The 18,952-nt window shown below is 38.8% G+C and overlaps 1 protein-coding gene across 29 annotated transcripts in view; it reads right to left on the reverse strand.

The window, feature by feature from the left end:
• Positions 1-755: 755 nt before the first annotated feature.
• Positions 756-18,952, reverse strand: part of ELAVL2 (ELAV like RNA binding protein 2) — an 88,595-nt gene continuing 70,398 nt past the window's right edge. For 25 of the 29 annotated variants that reach the window (XM_064402659.1, XM_064402666.1, XM_064402649.1 and 22 more), the window contains 4 exons: positions 12,169-12,322; positions 9,463-9,688; positions 3,969-4,007; positions 756-3,488 (listed from right to left, as the gene is read on the reverse strand). In XM_064402659.1, coding sequence (XP_064258729.1) covers positions 3,158-3,488; positions 3,969-4,007; positions 9,463-9,688; positions 12,169-12,322 — 750 coding nt within the window. In that variant the 3' untranslated portion in view covers positions 756-3,157. The remainder of the gene's footprint in view (positions 3,489-3,968; positions 4,008-9,462; positions 9,689-12,168; positions 12,323-18,952) is intronic. The other 4 variants (XM_064402642.1, XM_064402641.1, XM_064402644.1 and 1 more) reach the window with 3 other exon arrangements.

Genomic DNA, 18,952 nt, shown 5'->3' on the forward strand with positions numbered 1-18,952 from the left:
ACTATGCATTGTGGCTCTGTCACCATGCACGTGGAGGACCAGCAAGTAGTATGAGTCCGATGGCTGAACCAGGCTAGGAAGTTTCCTGGTGATATCCATAACTCATATCTCAGGGAGGCAGACTTTTCTGTTGGAGAAGTACCTTTGTCCTAATCATCCACTGATTTTCCTACCACATCCAGAGCCTCACACCTACTGCACAGAGGCAGCTAGCAGGGTGAGGTGGACAAGAAGGGCTTTTGTCTGTTGTGCAAAGAAAGGACTTGCCTCCTTTCACTCCTTCCTTGTTATCTACTGCCTTCAGCCTGGCAGGGGGAGGTTACACAATGCTCTTGATATGGATTTCCTTCTGGTCTCTGCTCCTGTCTCAGGAAGGCTAGAGCACAGTTCAACTGGTGCATCTCCATCTTGGAGTCCCCGATGCTTCTTAATCTTTCCATCTCATCCCTTGGAAAACACACTAGGGGCATTCACTTAGTTACACTGCATAGCAGCAAGTTAATTTTTACTGATGCATTTAATGACATTCATTTATTATTTCAGCCTAAGTACTGAGTGTTTAATGAAAAACTAAAGTGAAAATATTCTACACTTAATTCTAAGGTAACAGAACTTGTACACAGCTCTGCTGTCTTACCTCCTTGTCAGTAACTAGGATCCTAACCTAAATTACAAGTAGCTCATAAACCTTACACTGAAATTGCTTACTCATTAAAACAGAGGTAAATATGGTAAAAGACCAGCTTATGAGACTGTTTTCCCTTCAACTTTGTTTATTGATGTACTGAACATGAAAAAGTACAAAGAATCCAAACACAAAAGAAAACATGTACAACCTCTTAAATACCCAACAGAATATATTCTCAATTCCAACAAATGTGAATTAAGTCATACTATACAACTTCAAATAAATACCAGCCTTATATTTTACTAAGTGCTCTGATAAACACTGTAAAGTGAAGCCCAATTTACATGCCTTCTCATCAATGCCATTAGTTGCTACAGTAGTATAGGAAAGAAGCATGTAGCTACTATTTCTCCCACATCAGAAAGTTTGTGATTTCTATACTATATACAACTTTCAATGCAGAGGATTAGCTTTAACAACCTAAATGCATCTAAGAATGAAGAAGTACTCAGGAAGCCAATTGATTTTTGAATAGCATTGAGTGGGTCAGCATGAAAACTTGCTTATTCACTTTAGCACGCGCTTCACAGTATATGTACTGTACTATACTGAAAATTTTATAACTACAATTTAAAAGAATAAGAACCCAAAACAACTGCAAAGATAGTGTACAACTATGTTATGCATAGAACATTGCTTTTTCTAAGGGGAAGCATATGAGCATCTCAGTTTATACAAAAAGCAGGACGTAACTACATAGTTGTCAGTGCATCCTGGTGAAGGCATCAAACCCTCAGCTTTTTTTTAAAAATTTAATTATAAGCTAGATGCTAATCAGAAAATATTCTGTATTTGTTTTCCTTAAATTTCTTCAATACATGGTAAAGACTTTTTCTATTTCCCCAAATAGTGATTTAAGCATCATACAAAGTTAAACTTCAATAGCATACAGGTATTTATGGTTTTCATATGAAAAATGTAAGGAAATTTGCTCAAAACATATGTTTATACTTGTTTCTTTTTACCACAAACATATTTATAAACAAAAATGTTGCATCACCATAAACAGCTGAAGCTAGACTATCTACAGACAAAAATAGCAACAAATCTGATGCACTGTAAATTCAAGTCCTCAGGACAAAAAAAAAAAATAAAGAAAAGAAGAAGCAGACCTCAAGTAACAATGTTAATGCCATTTACAAAGAAAGAACTTATACAAAAACATTCAAAATTGAACATCACTTGGCATGTAACTTTTAAAAAAACTATAATCAAAATTAGCTGAAAGGTTCATAACTTAAGTTCTTATTTACATTACACAAAGCTCAGGTGTTAGCCTTGAACATAACTTTCAAAATACTTCCTAATGTATCCAACTCAGGCCACTTCTGCTGATTTGCTACTGCACAAATCATGCTTGATGTCTTTTCTTAAGACAAAACAATTCTTCAAACAATAGCAAGTACATCACTAAACACCATGAGCTGTATCTGAAGGGAATTCTTTAGGAAGAACAGATTTTTTTTTTCCCCCATATCTCAGTGTTTTAAGTTTTCTGCTTGCTCTTATATTCTTTTTTAAAATTTTCATTTGCTTCAAGATCAAATTAAAGTGAGCTACCTATCACTTAATAACCAGGATGATCAATGACTCCACTGATGATTACAAAAAATGAAACCAACAGTGCATCCCATTGACTTTACTTCTTAATACAAAGGTCTCAAAAGTACTACATCATAAATCTTTCTAAATTTTTTCCCAACAATTGCAAATTTCCTGGTAAGTTTTAAAAGCTCACTAGGTGTCATACGAAGAGATTTCTCAAAGTATTCAAGTCAAAATATTTGTTCCAGGACCAGTAAAAAGTTTCTCCAAATTTTTTATTTTTTTTATAAAAATAGATGCTTTTTTAAACCCACATCAAAGAGGCTCTTATCTCTTTGGCAAGGTACTGCTTTACGAAAAGTTCTCCAGTATTCTTACAATAAGCTTTTATAATGTGTTCCCACTCCCCAACCCAAATGAAGATGATGAAATAAATACTGCTTATAACTTTATAAATAAAATGTAAACTTCAGATACTTTTCTTGAACAACAAAACAATAATGCATTACAATGTAAATTAAACACAAAGCAAATCAAGAAATTACAAAAAAAATTATAGTATTACACAAAGCCTTGATATTTACTCACAGATTTAAAGGCAGTCATGTATAAAGAAAAAAAACTTCTTCTCTTAGCTGAAACATTTTAAAAGGTCCACCTTCTTCAAAGAAGGCAATAGAATATGCATTGTGACAGGTAAAAACCCTGTACCTCTTGTCAATACTCAAACACAAAAGATAGTTAAGAAGTTCTAATTCAAATATTAGCAATAAAAAAATCTCACATATTCTTAGGATGCTAAGTAGTCATTTTATCCCCATTTCCACACTGGCATACAACAAAGGCATTTACTAATGCATAAAGCTTCTTGTAAATTGCCTTTGTTGTATAGTTTTCATGTATTAATGCACTGAGAATAACTTGTTAGGCTTTGTGCGTTTTGTTTGTTTTGAAGGAGACCTGCAACACTCTGTCACCAAGGCGGTATCCGTTCAGGCTGGCTATTGCCATAGCTGCCTCATCGTAGTTTGTCATAGTCACAAATCCAAAACCTTTGCACTTGTTGGTGTTAAAGTCACGGATGACCTTCACATTGGTCACTGCTCCGAAGGGTCCAAACATTTGCCACAGGATACTCTCATCAGCATCAGGGGCCAAGTTGTACACAAAAATGCACCACCCAGTTCCTGCATGTCCAGGGATATTAATTCCGGCCAAACTGGTCATTCCATCAATGGTCATTGGAGGGAACCTACTAAAGAATGAGGGAAAGCAAAACAGAATCATCATACAGCTGCTCATGCATAACCCCAGCAAAGAAATGTCAAAATAAAGGAAGAGAATGATACAGAGCTTTTCATAGAATGAACATGTTGCTCAGACTAGAAAGGTAAGATAAAAAATATTTTTTGCTCCCTAACTGCGCAAATACTAAGTAAAAAAAAATTATACACAAGTAGGGAGAACAGTGCTAGGTATGTCTGAAATGATGTAACAGAAAATCAAAAGGAAAGCATGCTATAAAACCAGTGAGGATTAGCAAGTCATTTTAAACAGGAATTCCATGGAACTGCTACAAAAGGCTTGTCTATTTCATGCAAAATGCATCAAAATGAACAATCTCAGCTGAAGTCTCAACATGCAAAAATCCAACACAAGTCTTACTGAAAAGTAAGAGTTTGCAAAATACTTAAAAAATAATTTGGTTGTTATGAACCAACTAATCCTTTATTACCTCTTTACTCCATAAGCTATGTTGAGCAGATTGTCCAACCTGCAAAATATTTAGCAACATGTTCAGTCTTCAGACTTTTCCACCATTTAAGATTAAGGAAACGTAGCATATTACTGTCACATCCATTACACTGTACAGAACCTCATACAATGTTAAAGTGTCACCACTGAAAGAGCCATGGCACCTTATTACACAAGCGAGTGAAGACAAAACAGATATTCCTTGTGGAGATGCTTATCGGGAAATAGGTAGCAGCATCACCATCTAAACCCCATGCTGCTACAATTCTCGTGTAGTAACCACAATCACAAGAAGTTCATTTTATGAAGTGCACCATGGCCACAAATTTAGCCTAAATCACATACTTTTACCACAAAGTTACAGTCAGTGACCATATCAGTCAAGTTTTCCACACTACCAAACTGGTTGAGAAGATGACTTTTATTAAGGCTTCTGACATGTTTGCTACCATGACTATCAAGACAAATGCAGTATTTTGGATCACTAGCCACTATTGTAACATTAACTGCAAAATAACATTTTTCATGTTCCCGCTCCTTCTGGTAATTCCAGAATGCTGGGAGACAGAAAGCTGGTTTGGCTGAGCAGGGCTAAGGCAAAAAAAGTAAGTGTAAAGACAGTGGAGGTAAAGTAGTGTGAATATGGAAAGAATATAGAGATATTGCTTGCGACTGGAGAGAGAAAATTTGTATGGCCAAAGCTCAACAGGAGTTGAAGCTTGCCAATGATGTGGGGGACAACAAGTTTTAAAATATGTCAATCTCAAAGAGCAGTCCAAAAGTAACACTAGCCTGTCACAGAATGAAAATGGTTATCACTCCAAAACAGGGACACCAACAAGGCAGAGAAGTTTAATTCTTTCTCTGCCTTTATCTTTAATGTTGGATGGGCTAAGACGGTCCCAGTGTCCTGGGCTGTGAGAACAGTGAACAACCCTGAATTCGGGTTCTCCTGCTCCAACTGAGTCCCTAAAAATTTATGGGACTGGATGGGATTCATCCAAGAACACTCAAAGAACTGGCCGATGTCTTTGTGAGGTTTCTTTCAATGATTTTTTTTCATGATCTTGGGAATATGGCGTTGACTGGAAGCTGGCTAACACCACCTCAATTTTCAGAAGGGCAAGAAGGATGACCCTGGAAACTTACAGGCTTGTCAGTCTCACTTCAGTGCCTGGTAAAATTATGGAGATTATTCTGGGAAGTATTGAAAAGCACAATCACAGCCAGCATGGCTTCATGAAGGCAAAGTCCTGCTTGTCAAACTTACATTTCCTTTTATGACAGTATAACCCACCCAGCTGACCAAGGGAAGTCAGATGATGCAATCTTTTTGGATTTCAGTAAAGCCTTTGATACCGCCTCTCCCAGGATCCTTCTGGACAAAACGTGCAGCACACAGCTGGACAAATGTATAATGGGATACGTGAGCAACTAGCTCAGGGCTAAGGCACAAAGGGTTACAGTGAATGGGGTCACACCAGACTGGTAAATGGTCACTACTGGATTCCTCAAGGCTCCATTTTAGTCTTGGTGCTCTTTAGCACTTTCATAAATGACGTGGATGCAGGACTTAAGGAACATATACTAAGTAAGTCTGCCAATGACACTAAATTAGGAGGACCTGCTGACTCCCCTTAAGGCAGAAGGCTCTGCAGAGAGACCTTGACAAGTTCAAGGGTTGGGAAATCACCAATGACATGACATTTAAAAAGTACAAGGGTCAGGTTCTGCACCCGAGATTGGGCAAACCAGGATGTACAGAGAAAACTGGGGGGTGAGACACTGAAAAGCATGGCAAAGGACCTGGGTGTCTTGGTCAACAGCAAGCTGAATGTGAGCCAGCAGTGCCCTGGCAACCAGGACAACCCTCAGCATCACCAGCCAGGCAAGGGAGGGGATTGTCCTGCTCTGCTCTGCACTGGGGCAGCCTCACCTCGAGTGCTCGGGGCAGCTTTAGGTGCCACAACGTAAGAAAGATATACAGTCACAGAATCACAAGGTTGGAAGAGATCTTCAAGATCATCAAGTCCAACCCATTCCCTAATACCTCAACTAAACCACAGCACCAAGTGCCACATCCAGAGATGGTGACTCCACCTCCCCGGGCAGGCCATTCCAATACTTTACCACTCTTTCCGTAAAGAACCTTATATCCAGCCTATATTTCCCTTGATGCAGTTTGAGACTGTGACCTCTCGTTCTGTCAGTTGCTGCCTGGACAAAGAGACCAAGCCCCACCTGACCCCAACCTTTTTTCAGAAGTTGTAGGGAGTGGTAAGGTCACCTCTAAGTCTCCTTTTCTCCAAGCTAAACAATCCCAGCTCCCTCAGTTGTTCCTCACAGAGTTTGTGTTCCAAGCCCCTCACCAGCCTTGCTGCTTTCCTCTGGATGCCCTCAAGTGTCTCAAGGTCCTTCCCAAACTGAGGGGCCCAGATCTGGTGCAGCCTCACCAGTGCTGAGTACAGGGGAAGGATGACCTCACTGCTCCTGCTGGCCACACTATTCCTGATCCAGGCCAGGATGCCCTTGGCCTTCTTGGCCCCCTGGGCACACTGCTGGCTCATGTTCAGCCAGCCGTCAACCAGTACCCGCAGGTCCTTTTCCACCTGGGCACTGTCCAGCCACACTGTCCCCAGTCTGTAACCTGCAGGGGGTTGTTGTGGCCAAAATGCAGGACTCGGCACTTGGACTTACTAAACACCACCTTATTGGACTCTGCCCATCCATCCAACCATTCCAGATCTCTCTGCAGAGCCTTCCTACCTTCCAACAGATTGACACACACTCCCAGCTTAGTGTTGTCTGTAAATGTACTAATGAAAAACTCAATCCCGTCATCCATGTCACCAATAAAAATATTGAACAGAACTGGCCCCAGCACAGACCCAAGGGACACCTCTGGGCCTGGCTATCCAGCCAGTTCCTAACCCAGCAAAGAGTGCTCCTGTCCAATAAACCCATTAGAGTGTTCAAAGGAAGGCCAAGAAAATGGTGAAGGGTTTGAAGGGGAAACTGTACAAGGAGCAGCTGAGATCACCTGGCTTGTTCAGCATGGAGAGCCTGAGAGGTGGCCGGCCTTGTCACATTCTACACTTCCCTGTGAGGGGAAGAGGACGGGCAGGCACTGATCTCTTCTCTCTGGTGACCAGTGACAGGACCTGAGGGAATGCTCTGAAGTTGTGTCAGGGGAAGTTTAGGTTGCCTATTATGAACAGGTTCTTCACAAAGAGAGTGGCTGCACACTGGAATAGGATTCCTAGGAAAGTGGTCATGTCACCAAGCCTGCCAGGGTTCAGGAATTGTTTGGACAGTGCCCTCAGGCAATGGTGTGACTCTTGGCCTTGTTCAGGGCCAGGAGCTGGACTTGATGATCCTTGTGGGTGCCTTTCAACCCAGGATATCCTATGATGCTATAATTTTCCAGGGTGAAGTGTTTCATAATATACACACACATACACACATTTTCAAGATTTCTCCACATGGTTCTTGCCTCACCTTCCCCCCCCCCCACCTTAGTTGTAGAACTCTAACCACACCACAACTCTAAACCCCTTGAAATATTCTAGCCAATATCTCAAATATGCAGTGCATACTACTCCTATTGCTCTTATTCCTGGAGTCCCTTAAACTGCTTCTTTCAAAAAATGCTCACCCTGAAGAAGCTCTTGTGTCTTTCTGACAAATCCCAGACACATGAAGATCAAGACTCAATAAAATATGAGCTTAGGTAAAAAATATACACTTGATTTAGTTTTCCAGAGAGCACTGATTTTGCAGTGAACTGGGTTTGCAGAATACACTGATAAGAAACTACTGAACCCCTAAAAGAGCAGGAAAAGTAAATTAAAAAATACTTGACTACTATCAGTAGACAGTGTGGATGACTGAGGTCTATTGTCATTGACATGGACGGTGGACAGCAAGGTGAAGAAATCTAGAAACACCACCACTTATAGGTTATTGTTACAAGGGCTGTCAGATACTTAATACAGTAATGGTATCACTTGTATGATTTTTCAGCAATTACCTTGAAGACTTGAAAATACTCTGGAAATATTCTCAGGGACTTTTACTGGAAAATTTTTAAAGATGCTTTAAGTTATACATCTTATAGAAACTGAGGAACAATTATATATAATGGCTTTTGAAAGTCCAGCCCAAGTTTTCACTTAAGAAAAAAAAGGAAGCATTGTATTGATCCTGTTGCTTTCATTATTAAAGTTTAAGCTGTTTTCAGGCCTCTGTCAGCTATTAACAGAGATGGGGTAACTGCATCAGAGTATATTGAATAAGCTTGTGACACAAACCCCATGATCTTATTTCATACAACGCACTTGAGTCCATCCTGCAATTTCTGCCCCCAGACTCTGTCTATAGAATAATGGCAAGTTTACTTTTATGCAATATTCAGAACACTGTTGTAAGGTAGCCCTTTTATTACCTAGGAAATAGTAATAAGAGCCACAAAAAAGTAAATAAAACTTGTTATCCCCTCTCCTACAACAGAACACCTACTTCTCACACCTGTGAGATGCAGCAGATAATGCCAAAAAGCTGAATGAAAGAAAAAATTTAAAAATTCTGACAGAAGTGCAGGCCATGAATTCTTGAATATTTGGTGTAAGCAAGCCTAGGCAATGCAGAGCATTTGAAATTTGGTATATTCTCTTTGAAGAAAGCTGCCAACTGGTTTTGTTTCTTAAAAAACAAAATATATACTCTTTGAGTGTATTACTATTTAACACAACCCAGTCACACCGTTCAGGGGCAGAGGGAGAGAAGAAATAATCAAGATCACTGAAAAAAATCCAAGGTACTCAAGGATGTAGATAGTACAGTGTTTGTTTCACTTTGTTCTCACCATCTGTTCTTGTCAATACACTAAATAGTACAGGGAACTATACAGCAATACTTTCAACATGATGGGAACGTAAGTCCCGAAAAAGCACATGCAAAAAATATGTCGGCAATTTTTATTATGAAAAGTTGTAACAAGAGAAGACAAAGTGGAGAACATAGACAACTAAGCAGGAAAAAAACCTGAAAGCCAGAATGTGGAAGGAAAATGCAGGGGTAGGTAAACATGAAGCTGGCTGTGGCACACCACATGGCTAAAAGAAGAAAAAAACACTATCTCCTAGGTCAATATTAACTGAATCAACTTGCACATTCACCAAGAATAACCTAGGAAATGAAAAGTAACCTTTAAAAAAAAATTTAAGTGACTGAGTACAAGAGAGATGCCACCTGGGTTTAACTAAGCATGCTTATTAGACATTGAAATGCTATCAGTAGAATGGCATGCATTTTGGTTTTAGCTGTACTGTGGTAGCATAGCTGAAGTTCAACATTCATGTGTTTCCTTCCCACACAGAAGTCAGACAAGCAGGAATGCACAAGAGTGGAGGCTATCAATCAGGCCTGTGGGAACATGCAAGTTTCAGCACACTCGTGCATATTATTTGACTTACCTAAAACGCTGAGCCTGCTGAGCTAGAGGGGCAGGATACCTTCTGTTTGGAGAATGGTACAGCTGGGAAAGAATGGCCTGATTGGTTTTTTGGCTTGGGTTGTTAGCAAACTTTACAGTGATGGGCTCTGTGGCACCTGGAGGTTTCTGGCCATTCAAGCCCTTGATAGCTTCTTCTGCTTCAATTCGCTTGTCAAACCGGATAAACCCCACGCCCCGTGACACCCCTGCACAAGGTGAAAAAAGCATACAGTAATGAATTCACAGACTCCAGAATATTAGATGTTAACTGTTATTTGTGTGGCCAATTGCTATGTTGATGGTTGAATGCTGTGAACACATGATAATTTTGAGCTTAACAGAACTGATCTCTTGCATAAAGTAAGAATTTTCTACTGTAATTTTCACTTTAATTTTTAATTTAACTGATATAAGACATTTGTGTAAAGAGCTTGTGAGTTTGAGGGAAAACAGTGTAAACAAATGCAGTGAGCCAAAGCGGAATTTAGAAACAAAGCAATTTTGTTGGATGGAGATGAACCCAAACCAGCTGTACTGTTACCTCTGGTCAGCTCATGCTACTCTGCAGTACCTGAAGTGACAAAAATTCTGTATATAACTTAGTTCTCTGCTCTGTAGCAGCAAAAGAAAAAAAAAAAGGCTTTTTCTCCCCTGCAGTATCGCCTGAACCTCTCTTTGAAACAAATATCCTCAGAGGATGACAATGTGCACATATTGCAAGAATGGGAATTATGGCCATGTTTTAATAGTCAGTGGTTACCTCTGAGTAAAAGACTTCAGTGAATCACTATACATCACTAGGTGTTACTTTTGAAGGAAACTTTTCTTCATATAGAAAAGTCAAAGGCAACATGCAAAGGAATCCAAAAGTGCTTATAGAAGGTCTCAGGAACATCACGCATCAAAAATTCCAAACATCTTAGACATAAACACATTGAGCTACACTGGACACTTGAACCAATTAACATTAAACCTACTAACAGTCTACATTAGTTAGATCAATGTTTTGTTGTAATATTTAAAGTGCCATTTAGAGCCCCTTTACATTTTGGTTCATGAATAACCAGGTGAGTTAGACACCTGTCCTCAACTGAGAAAGACATTAATGACAAGAAATGTATTCTGTTAATAAACAATGATTTAAGCCATCAAAAGTGACAATGAACAGGCATAACAAAGCTTTAAAGAGGCAAATGTCACAGCTTCAACTTTGCATTTTTTATCTGTCAGTTTGTGTCACAACCTTATTATTCATACCATTCTGAGCCTACTTCTTCCAAATTACTAAAAAGAAGGAGGCAAGAAAGCTTAACAACAATCTATATGCCAGAAAGTACACTGCAAATGGCAGGATTTATGAATATGAATAGAATTATAACACATATTACAAGTTCAATTATATTTACTTACTGCTTCATTTGTTAAATGCCATCTATTTCTATGTATGAATATACAGGCACCTACTGTGAACAGCTATTTATTGCACAAAGACTAGAAATCTGTCCTGCAAATCTGCTACATGTACAAGGCAGTATTTGGCCTTTAGCTTTCTTTTCTAGGCCTCTTTACCCTCTCAACAACTCCACCTATTAAAACACTCTCTAAGTAGATTTCTTTTAACTTAGTGGAAGGTGAAGGAGTACACACAAGCTCCTCTAAAGGTCAGCCAGAACTCAACTGCTGGCATGTACAAACTTTTCAAAGTAAGACAATTAAAAAACCTTATGACCTTCTACAGCTGAAAGCTGTTTGGCAGCCAAGAGGATATGCAGCTTTGAAAAGGCACAAATATTAAAAAAAAAGAAAATAAATAAAACCCAGCTTATTCAGGGAATAATTATATGAGCAAATGACTTCATCTGTCCCACCCCTTAGTGCTCTAGAAGCAGGAGAACTTGGAGAGTTCTCCAACCCTGTCTCTTTGTATGTTGCTTTGTACACCCAATGCTCCTGTCATGTACTTGGCTTTTCATTCAATTGCTTATTTCTGGCAGAAACCTCACAGCAGGTGATTCAGAGACCTATAAACTTCCTCAAGATGAGCCATCTGAGACAGTAAAAAACCACAGGCATTACTGTCCCAAGTGTGAAGATTAAGCACGAAGTGTCACTGACAACCATTACCTGATTGACACACATACTGTAATAATACAAATAACCTGCTACATCTTAGTACTTTATGACATGGGTAATCAAAGAACTCACCTGCTCCTGAGGAACTCAAAGTTCATGTGTGTGCCCAAATTTAATGAGTTAGCTTGAAAACAGACTTAATAGCAACTGCCAGTATGGGGCTTCTATAATCCTAGCCTCAAGAGAACCAGCTGCACATTTCTGCACACAATTTTCTTTTTAGAAAAAAGAAGTTTAATAGCATTTTGTAAGGCACTGGGAAACAATTTTCATACAGCAGCTTGGAAAGGAAGACTAGAGCAGCTGTAAATTTATTACAAGTCATCAAACAAGCTTCAGACCTGCACCTTCAGGGTGGAAATGACTCAAGCTGGCTCAGTAAACTACACAGTCTATTTCTGTCCATGCATATTTATGAACAATTCCAGGAGAAAAAAGCATTTTCTGGCCTACATACAGCTTTTATACATTATAGAGACAAGACTACTGTACTGAAAGATGAAATATCTCAAACTGTGATTCCATGAAAGGCCATGCAAAACTGCCTACTTACCAGTGACTTGGTCAACCAGAATACGAGAAGTAATAATACGTCCATATTGGGAAAAGAGCTGTTCCAGTTCTTTCTGGGTCATTGTTTTTGGAAGTCCACTAACATACAAATTTGCATCTCTGATAGAGGCTGAACTTGGTCGTGCATAAGAAACCTTAGAAAAAAAACATTAAAACATCCTAGAAAACAAACACTTTAAAACCAGCTAAAATAAGACAGTATTATCTGTTCTGAGACATAAAAACCTCTCCAACAGCAGACAAAACAGTTACTTTGCAAAGCCAGTTCAATGGAGATTTTGGTGTTGTTGGTTTTTTGTTTGTTTTTGGTGGTTTTGGGTTTTTTGGGGTTTTTTTGGGAGCTAGCTTCCAAAACATGGAAGGAATGCAACTTAGACCACACAGGAACAGCTGACTACATGAATTCATCTATAAAAAGTACTTCCAAATAAATGAGAAAAGCTAGGTACACATTCCAGCAAGCCTTAGTGGAGAAAGTGTATGATTAAAGTGACATATTTAAGAAGTTTTATGAATGTCCCATGATCCATGAATTCTTCATTAAAAAGCACTAAAATATATCAGGAATTAAGACTTCAGTGTGATATGTAGGCCAAAGGCACAGAAAGACAGTCTGAACCACTTAGAGGTTTGCAAGTGTTTTTCAAGTGCTGTGTCTTTTGTACATGTTGAGCTTGCTACCAAATGACTCATAATCACAATCATTCATGAGATCAAGATAAACTCTGCTAGATCACTTCTACAGGGCTAAGAATGAATCGCAGAATTAGGACTCCAACCTGTTTTTTGCCTGTTCAGCAGCTTGTCAGTTTCTGCAACAGAGGCCTTAAATGCCATTTATCAGTGAAATTCTTGGATCCTTTTGGACAGAATTTTTTTACCTGGTGCCTTGACATGTCAGTCAAAATATTTTAAGGTGATTAAGTAGATTCTTTGACCTTTAGATACATGCTATAAAACAGCATGTTCACTACTTCCTACTGAAGTTTGTACAAATGGTGTTACTACAGAATAATTGGGACAGAACATCTGTGCTTCTCCAACAGGACAAAATACTTCTAGGCTTTTCACCTATGTAAAATACAAAAGTAAAAAGGATCCTCAAGAAGTAGTTAGATTCATCTCCTTTCCTTCCCTCTCCCTTCATGTACTGTTAGTCAATACTGGGCAACTGGAAATTGATTCTGTCATTCTGTCTTTTTGCCTAATTCTTTGATATTTCATTCCAAATCCTTCTTGTCTCATTTGTGTGCAGACCAGCAGGCTCTTAAGACTGCTATGGAAGCAAAACAGAAGACAGCATGCTGGAGATTAAACAAGCAGTACCCTGAACACTGCTGTGATCCTTGAAGTTCCACCCAGACACTTTGTGCAAGATATATTTTGTGCTGGTTGAGGAGGACTGACCTCAAAGACTTGTAGCTATCCAGTATGGAACCTTTTAAGTCATACTGCCTTGTTTTTTCTACATGAGAGCTACACAAAAGCTAAAGCCCTACAATCAAAGTTACAGGAAAACAGAGTAAAGTTTGCCTGCAGTCAGCCAAAGAAGCAACAAAGACAGTGACAGCTACCCTTTTGGAATGAACAAACTTGTTCTACTTGCCCATTTAGCCCTGAGTTTCTTTGAGAAATAAACTTCCATGCCTCACTTGTCAGGATTTTAAGGAGACCCAAGACCAAGGAATGGAGACAGACTGCCTGGGGAACACGACTAGTCCTAGTAAAATCATGGATTACCACAAACCCACGCAGACATTGTCTTTCAAGGGGGAATTCACACTGCTGGACACATGCTGCCACATATAAAAATATAAATTCACAAAGAGTCTATCAGAAGAGAAGAAACCTGCACAAAATATTTGCTGATTTACTGCAAGTTTACCTTATGCTACAGAACTGGTACATGTCAAGATACAAAGCAGCTTTTGCAAAACTCAAATTTTCCTCTGGTAAGTGAGTATGAGTTCTTATGACAGCTGGTTCAGTATTACCTATGCCCTCTCTGGTTAAAAACATTTCAAATAGTTTGACAGAGCAGTCAAGGCCTACACTTAATATAATTTCAAGAGTGCAAGTAAATAAATTAAAGCAGTACCCTAACCAGTATACCCTACTCTTACATATCCAGTTTTATCGTTACTACCTTCAATTGACTACTCCAACACCCTGAATTTGGGTACATTAGTCACAGCAATAACACATATTAAACCAAAATCAGTGGTTCATCACCAATATCTGTAGACTATATTTAACCATCTTGCTAAGCACCAGAATTACTAGTCAGGCAAAAAATCTGAAAGAAACGTATAACTTCAGAAATGCCATGTAATTTAAGTCAGCACCATTAGTGAAAAGCAAGGATGCCACAGAATATGACTGGTATAAAATTCCTATTAAAAGAACCTTGCCTAGAGTATGTGATATACATATCCCTCTTTATTTTTGACGTCAAAGTCCAGTCATTTCACCTGTGATACACATTTAAAGCAGAGACTCTCCAGACTAATCTCCCTACCTATATCCTGTCAGTTTGCTCATTCAGTCATTACTCGCTGATAGTTCTATATTTAGTCTCTTTAAACAACTTCTATATGGACTGAATTAACTGTGCCAAGATTTTCATTCCACATCTAATTCAACAGGTGAATATTTCAGTTACACGATGTCAAAACCACTGAACACAAGGCAAGTCAAGAAACAGACTGAAAGCCTGCAGTTTTAAATACTGAATGATGACACACACTGTACAACACTGAGCAGCACTACTCTGGAGATACCAAATTAAAAACAGTTTTACTGAGAGTTTCCACTGCAGTTAGTAGGAAAGACACTTGTTTCTACAAGTGCAAACATTACATCACCAAATCTAAGTATTTTCACTGCTTTAATACTTTATTTCCTAAAATGAGGAATTTTAGGAAATTTTCACAATTTTCAAATGAAATCTGTGAAAGCAGGTTAAACAAAAGTCACCAAAAATTATAAAGACACACAGCCCCTACAAGTGAATGTTTCAGTTTCTTATTATCTGCTACTACTTATAGACAGCTCAAGACTGTGCTTTGAGCTTTTATCTTTTTATTAGTAGACTAGTAGTATTATTAGTACACATACAAACTACTTGTATTCTCTCAAAAAACTTGAGAATTTAATACAATTTCTTCCTAAATAGCTCTACTTAATGTAGTCTTCCAAGTCTTTAAATCTGAAATCTTAAAATGCTAAAATCAGTATTTCAGTAAATATTCAAATTCACTAGCTCAAGTGCAATCTTTCTGCTTAAAAAACAACTTGCTCTTAAGAGCAGTGTCCAGTTCTTTTAAAATACATGTTTCTATGGGGGAAAAAACTCCAATAAATAAACTACCATCCTGTATGTCCAGATGAAAATGTGTTAAACCCACCTCCAAAGCAGACAGATTTATATTGAGAAAAAGAATATATTAGGAACAAGATGCCTCCTCAGCAAACACAGTAAAAACAAGGACATACTGTTTTTTCTTACAGCAATGTTCTCAGAGGCCAAGTATTCTCAACTTGCACTTCAATTTGCATGAGATGCCATGATTCAAGAACTCTTCTTAATTTGATTTCTAATAAGAAGATGCTGCAGCACGCCACAGAGACGAGGTCTCAGCTGTCACTAGCCAGTGACAGGTTGTTGTCCAAAACAGGAGAGTACATTGCTGTATATTCATCAAGTTCACTTCCTGTCTCCCCTCAAATAAGGATTGTTCTACTCCAAACAAAGCTTCAAGGCCACTTTTCCCAATACACAAGACTACCTTACTGAACACGTACATGCTGTGCTGAGTTCGTGGTGGAAGCCTGCAGTAGCACACTTCTGTGGACAGAGCAAACTGGAAATCCAGGCTTCCCTTTGTCAAGGGAAAGGCAACTTACATCCAGCTCTGTGGAACTAAAAAAACCTCAACACAGCTCACAAGTTTAGATTAAGCTGATAAACACAACCATATCCCATAAAAGTGCTATTTTAAAGCTTGCTGTACAATAGGGAATGCATTGAAAAAACGGACACTGAAGCAACAGCCTTTCAGCATTATCATCAGAAGAGTTTCATTATTTTAGTTACCCCTCAAAGTGTTCCAGCTCTGACAGCTACAGCCCACACCAGTCACAGGCCTGAGGTGGGTCATGGGATCCACATCTGCTGCCACTCAGCGGAAGGCATGAGTGGACCAACCTGACAAATCTAGACCTAAGACCAGTCTTTATATATCTGAGGGGACAAGGACCAGGATATAACCTTCTCAGAGAGGAAGACCTCATAAAATGCTGCTGCATGTAGCACAGAGGAAGACCAGAAAAAGGCTTTCAGAAGACTTGGTCTAAAGCAAATGACACCCAAAAATCCACTTGGTGAACTGAAGCAAATGTATATATGTGCTAAGAACAGAAACTAGCTGGAAATCCTGCCACTGATAGAAACAGAAGCAGAGGTTTTCCCAGAAGTCTCAAGATACTGTAACAGTTTTAATTCAGGGTCATAAATGCCTGATGAAAGAAAAATGATAATCAAGTTCACTGACATAAAACACAAGATGGGAATTATGCACTACAATCATGGAATAGCAATTCTGTTTTGCCCTTAGAAGGAGCAGTACAGAAGAGCACTTTAAAACTTGCAGTCAGAAACTATCACTGTTTTGCTAAAAATAAGAAATACTCGACTTAGAATTTAAGTACAAATAAAATATATTAAATGAAAGGAGATCAAGTCTCCAAACATTTTCCATTTCCTACTTTTCACATTCTTAAGTCTCAAAAGGCTTTTCTTCGTAATTCACACTCATGATTCTGATCCACACTCATGCCCAAAAAATGAGAGCACAGGAATTCCAGATGCACTAGTAATAAAAAAAAAGCAGTTACCTTTCAAGGAGGACAGGAGTACAGAGTACAATATTAAGGCCTCCACATGAATAATACAAAAAGCAATAGAATCTTAAACACAAGACCTTGATTATTCTCCTTATTCTCCTGAAGGAAATGAGTAAACCTCAGGTTATACCTAACAAGCTTCCACTCCTGACAGAGACTAGCAAACACAACACTTAGGCATCTCTCGCGCTATTCCAGAGACACATCTAGAAATGCACAAAACACATTCATTGCAACTTACAGTTTACTGCAATATCTTACAACCCTTCTGGAAAAACTATTACTGCATGGATGAAAGACAATAGAGTCAACATAAAATATGACAAAAAACCTTGAAAGCTGCTAGATTAACAGCGGTCTATTTGTCTCAAGACTACCATAATTTCAAAAGTAAGCATAACCCTGTTTTACATTAATAAAAACTCACTCAGGTACTGTATTTAAAACAAAATAAATTAACAATAATTACAAAACCCCAACAAAACAAAACAAAAAAACCCCCTCAAAACAACAGACTCTAACAGATCTCCATGCCTGGCATTTGCAGCGTTTTGCATCCATGCAGAAAGCCATAACCTTCTTAGTGGACTTTGTGTAGCATGGGGAGGGCAGGGTACAAAGATGCAACATCAATCTTAGTAGTAGCAAGCAGGGGTTTTTTTGTTGTTGTTTTCTAGTCTTTTTTTTTTGTTTTTGTTTTTACTTGCATTAAGACAGCTTTTGAGCAATACTTTCATACTTCCGTCAACTCTACACAGCACTGTTGGTCCCTTCTATTATCTCCATTTCTGTGTCAGGAATCAACTATGACACTTGGGAAGGATCTTACCAAACTGCTGAAGTGCTCTGGCTGCAGAGCTGCTAAGCAGCCTTACGGTGAGCTGCACTGGCCCAAGGATTCTCTCCCTCAGAGAAACAGGGATGGACTCTTGCAAGACACTCTAGTCAGCAGCAATATGGCACTTGGGGCTCAAACAGAAAACAAACTGCGACACACGAGGACAGTGCATTTTACGGTTTGGCCTGGCACTATGTGTGAATGGACAACCAACCACCTGCCTATAATGTGGTTCACAGGAAGTGACAGCAGTATGCACTAAGGACTGAATCCCCCTCTGAATATTATTCAGCTACATGAAAAACAAGCAGCCAGCTTAAGCTGGGTAAGCAACATTCAAAGTCTGAGGAGATTTGAATTTCAGTGAAGAAAAATTTTACCTGGGAGTGAAAAGATGTATGTGTGTCCTATTCAAATCAAAATGCTATCAAAGCTTTAATGGTTAACATAGCTAAAAGATTGCATAAGTATAATTTATGTACCTCCTGCAGAAATTTAAGGGAAAAAACCCACACCTTTAAATTTCTTCCAAGAAAAATAGTTCTGTTTCAGGTCTGCTAGAACAGTGCAATTAACCTTAAGAATACCGTCCTGAGATATTAATCACCCTGCCAAGGCCACTAAATATTCTGGCATCAAAGCTCCTCTCTCAGCCTTTGCTGACTGAAAACATCAGTAAAACTCACTAGCTTTAAATTGAACTTCCACATAGGATTCCCTTTTGCTCCTTACTAGATCAATGCTCTTTAATACTAGTGGAGGGGCAGGTGGAAATAAAAAAAAAAAAAAAAAAAAAACCAAGAAGGTAAGGAGGATTCGCCTTCACAGCTCACTCGCCTCTGGTATTTTAATAGAGTTTTCACAAAACTCGTGCATACTTCACTGCTACCCAAGCACATTAGTTAATCAAAGAATTACTACAAAAAAGGGACACTATCAAAATTTTTCTCTCCAAGTATCAGTGTTGAAAACAGGAACAATATCTCAATAGTTTTTATCTGCTGCACTGAACTCAGAAATC

Source organism: Passer domesticus, chromosome Z, assembly GCF_036417665.1.
Source record: "Passer domesticus isolate bPasDom1 chromosome Z, bPasDom1.hap1, whole genome shotgun sequence".
Taxonomy (NCBI): domain Eukaryota; kingdom Metazoa; phylum Chordata; class Aves; order Passeriformes; family Passeridae; genus Passer; species Passer domesticus.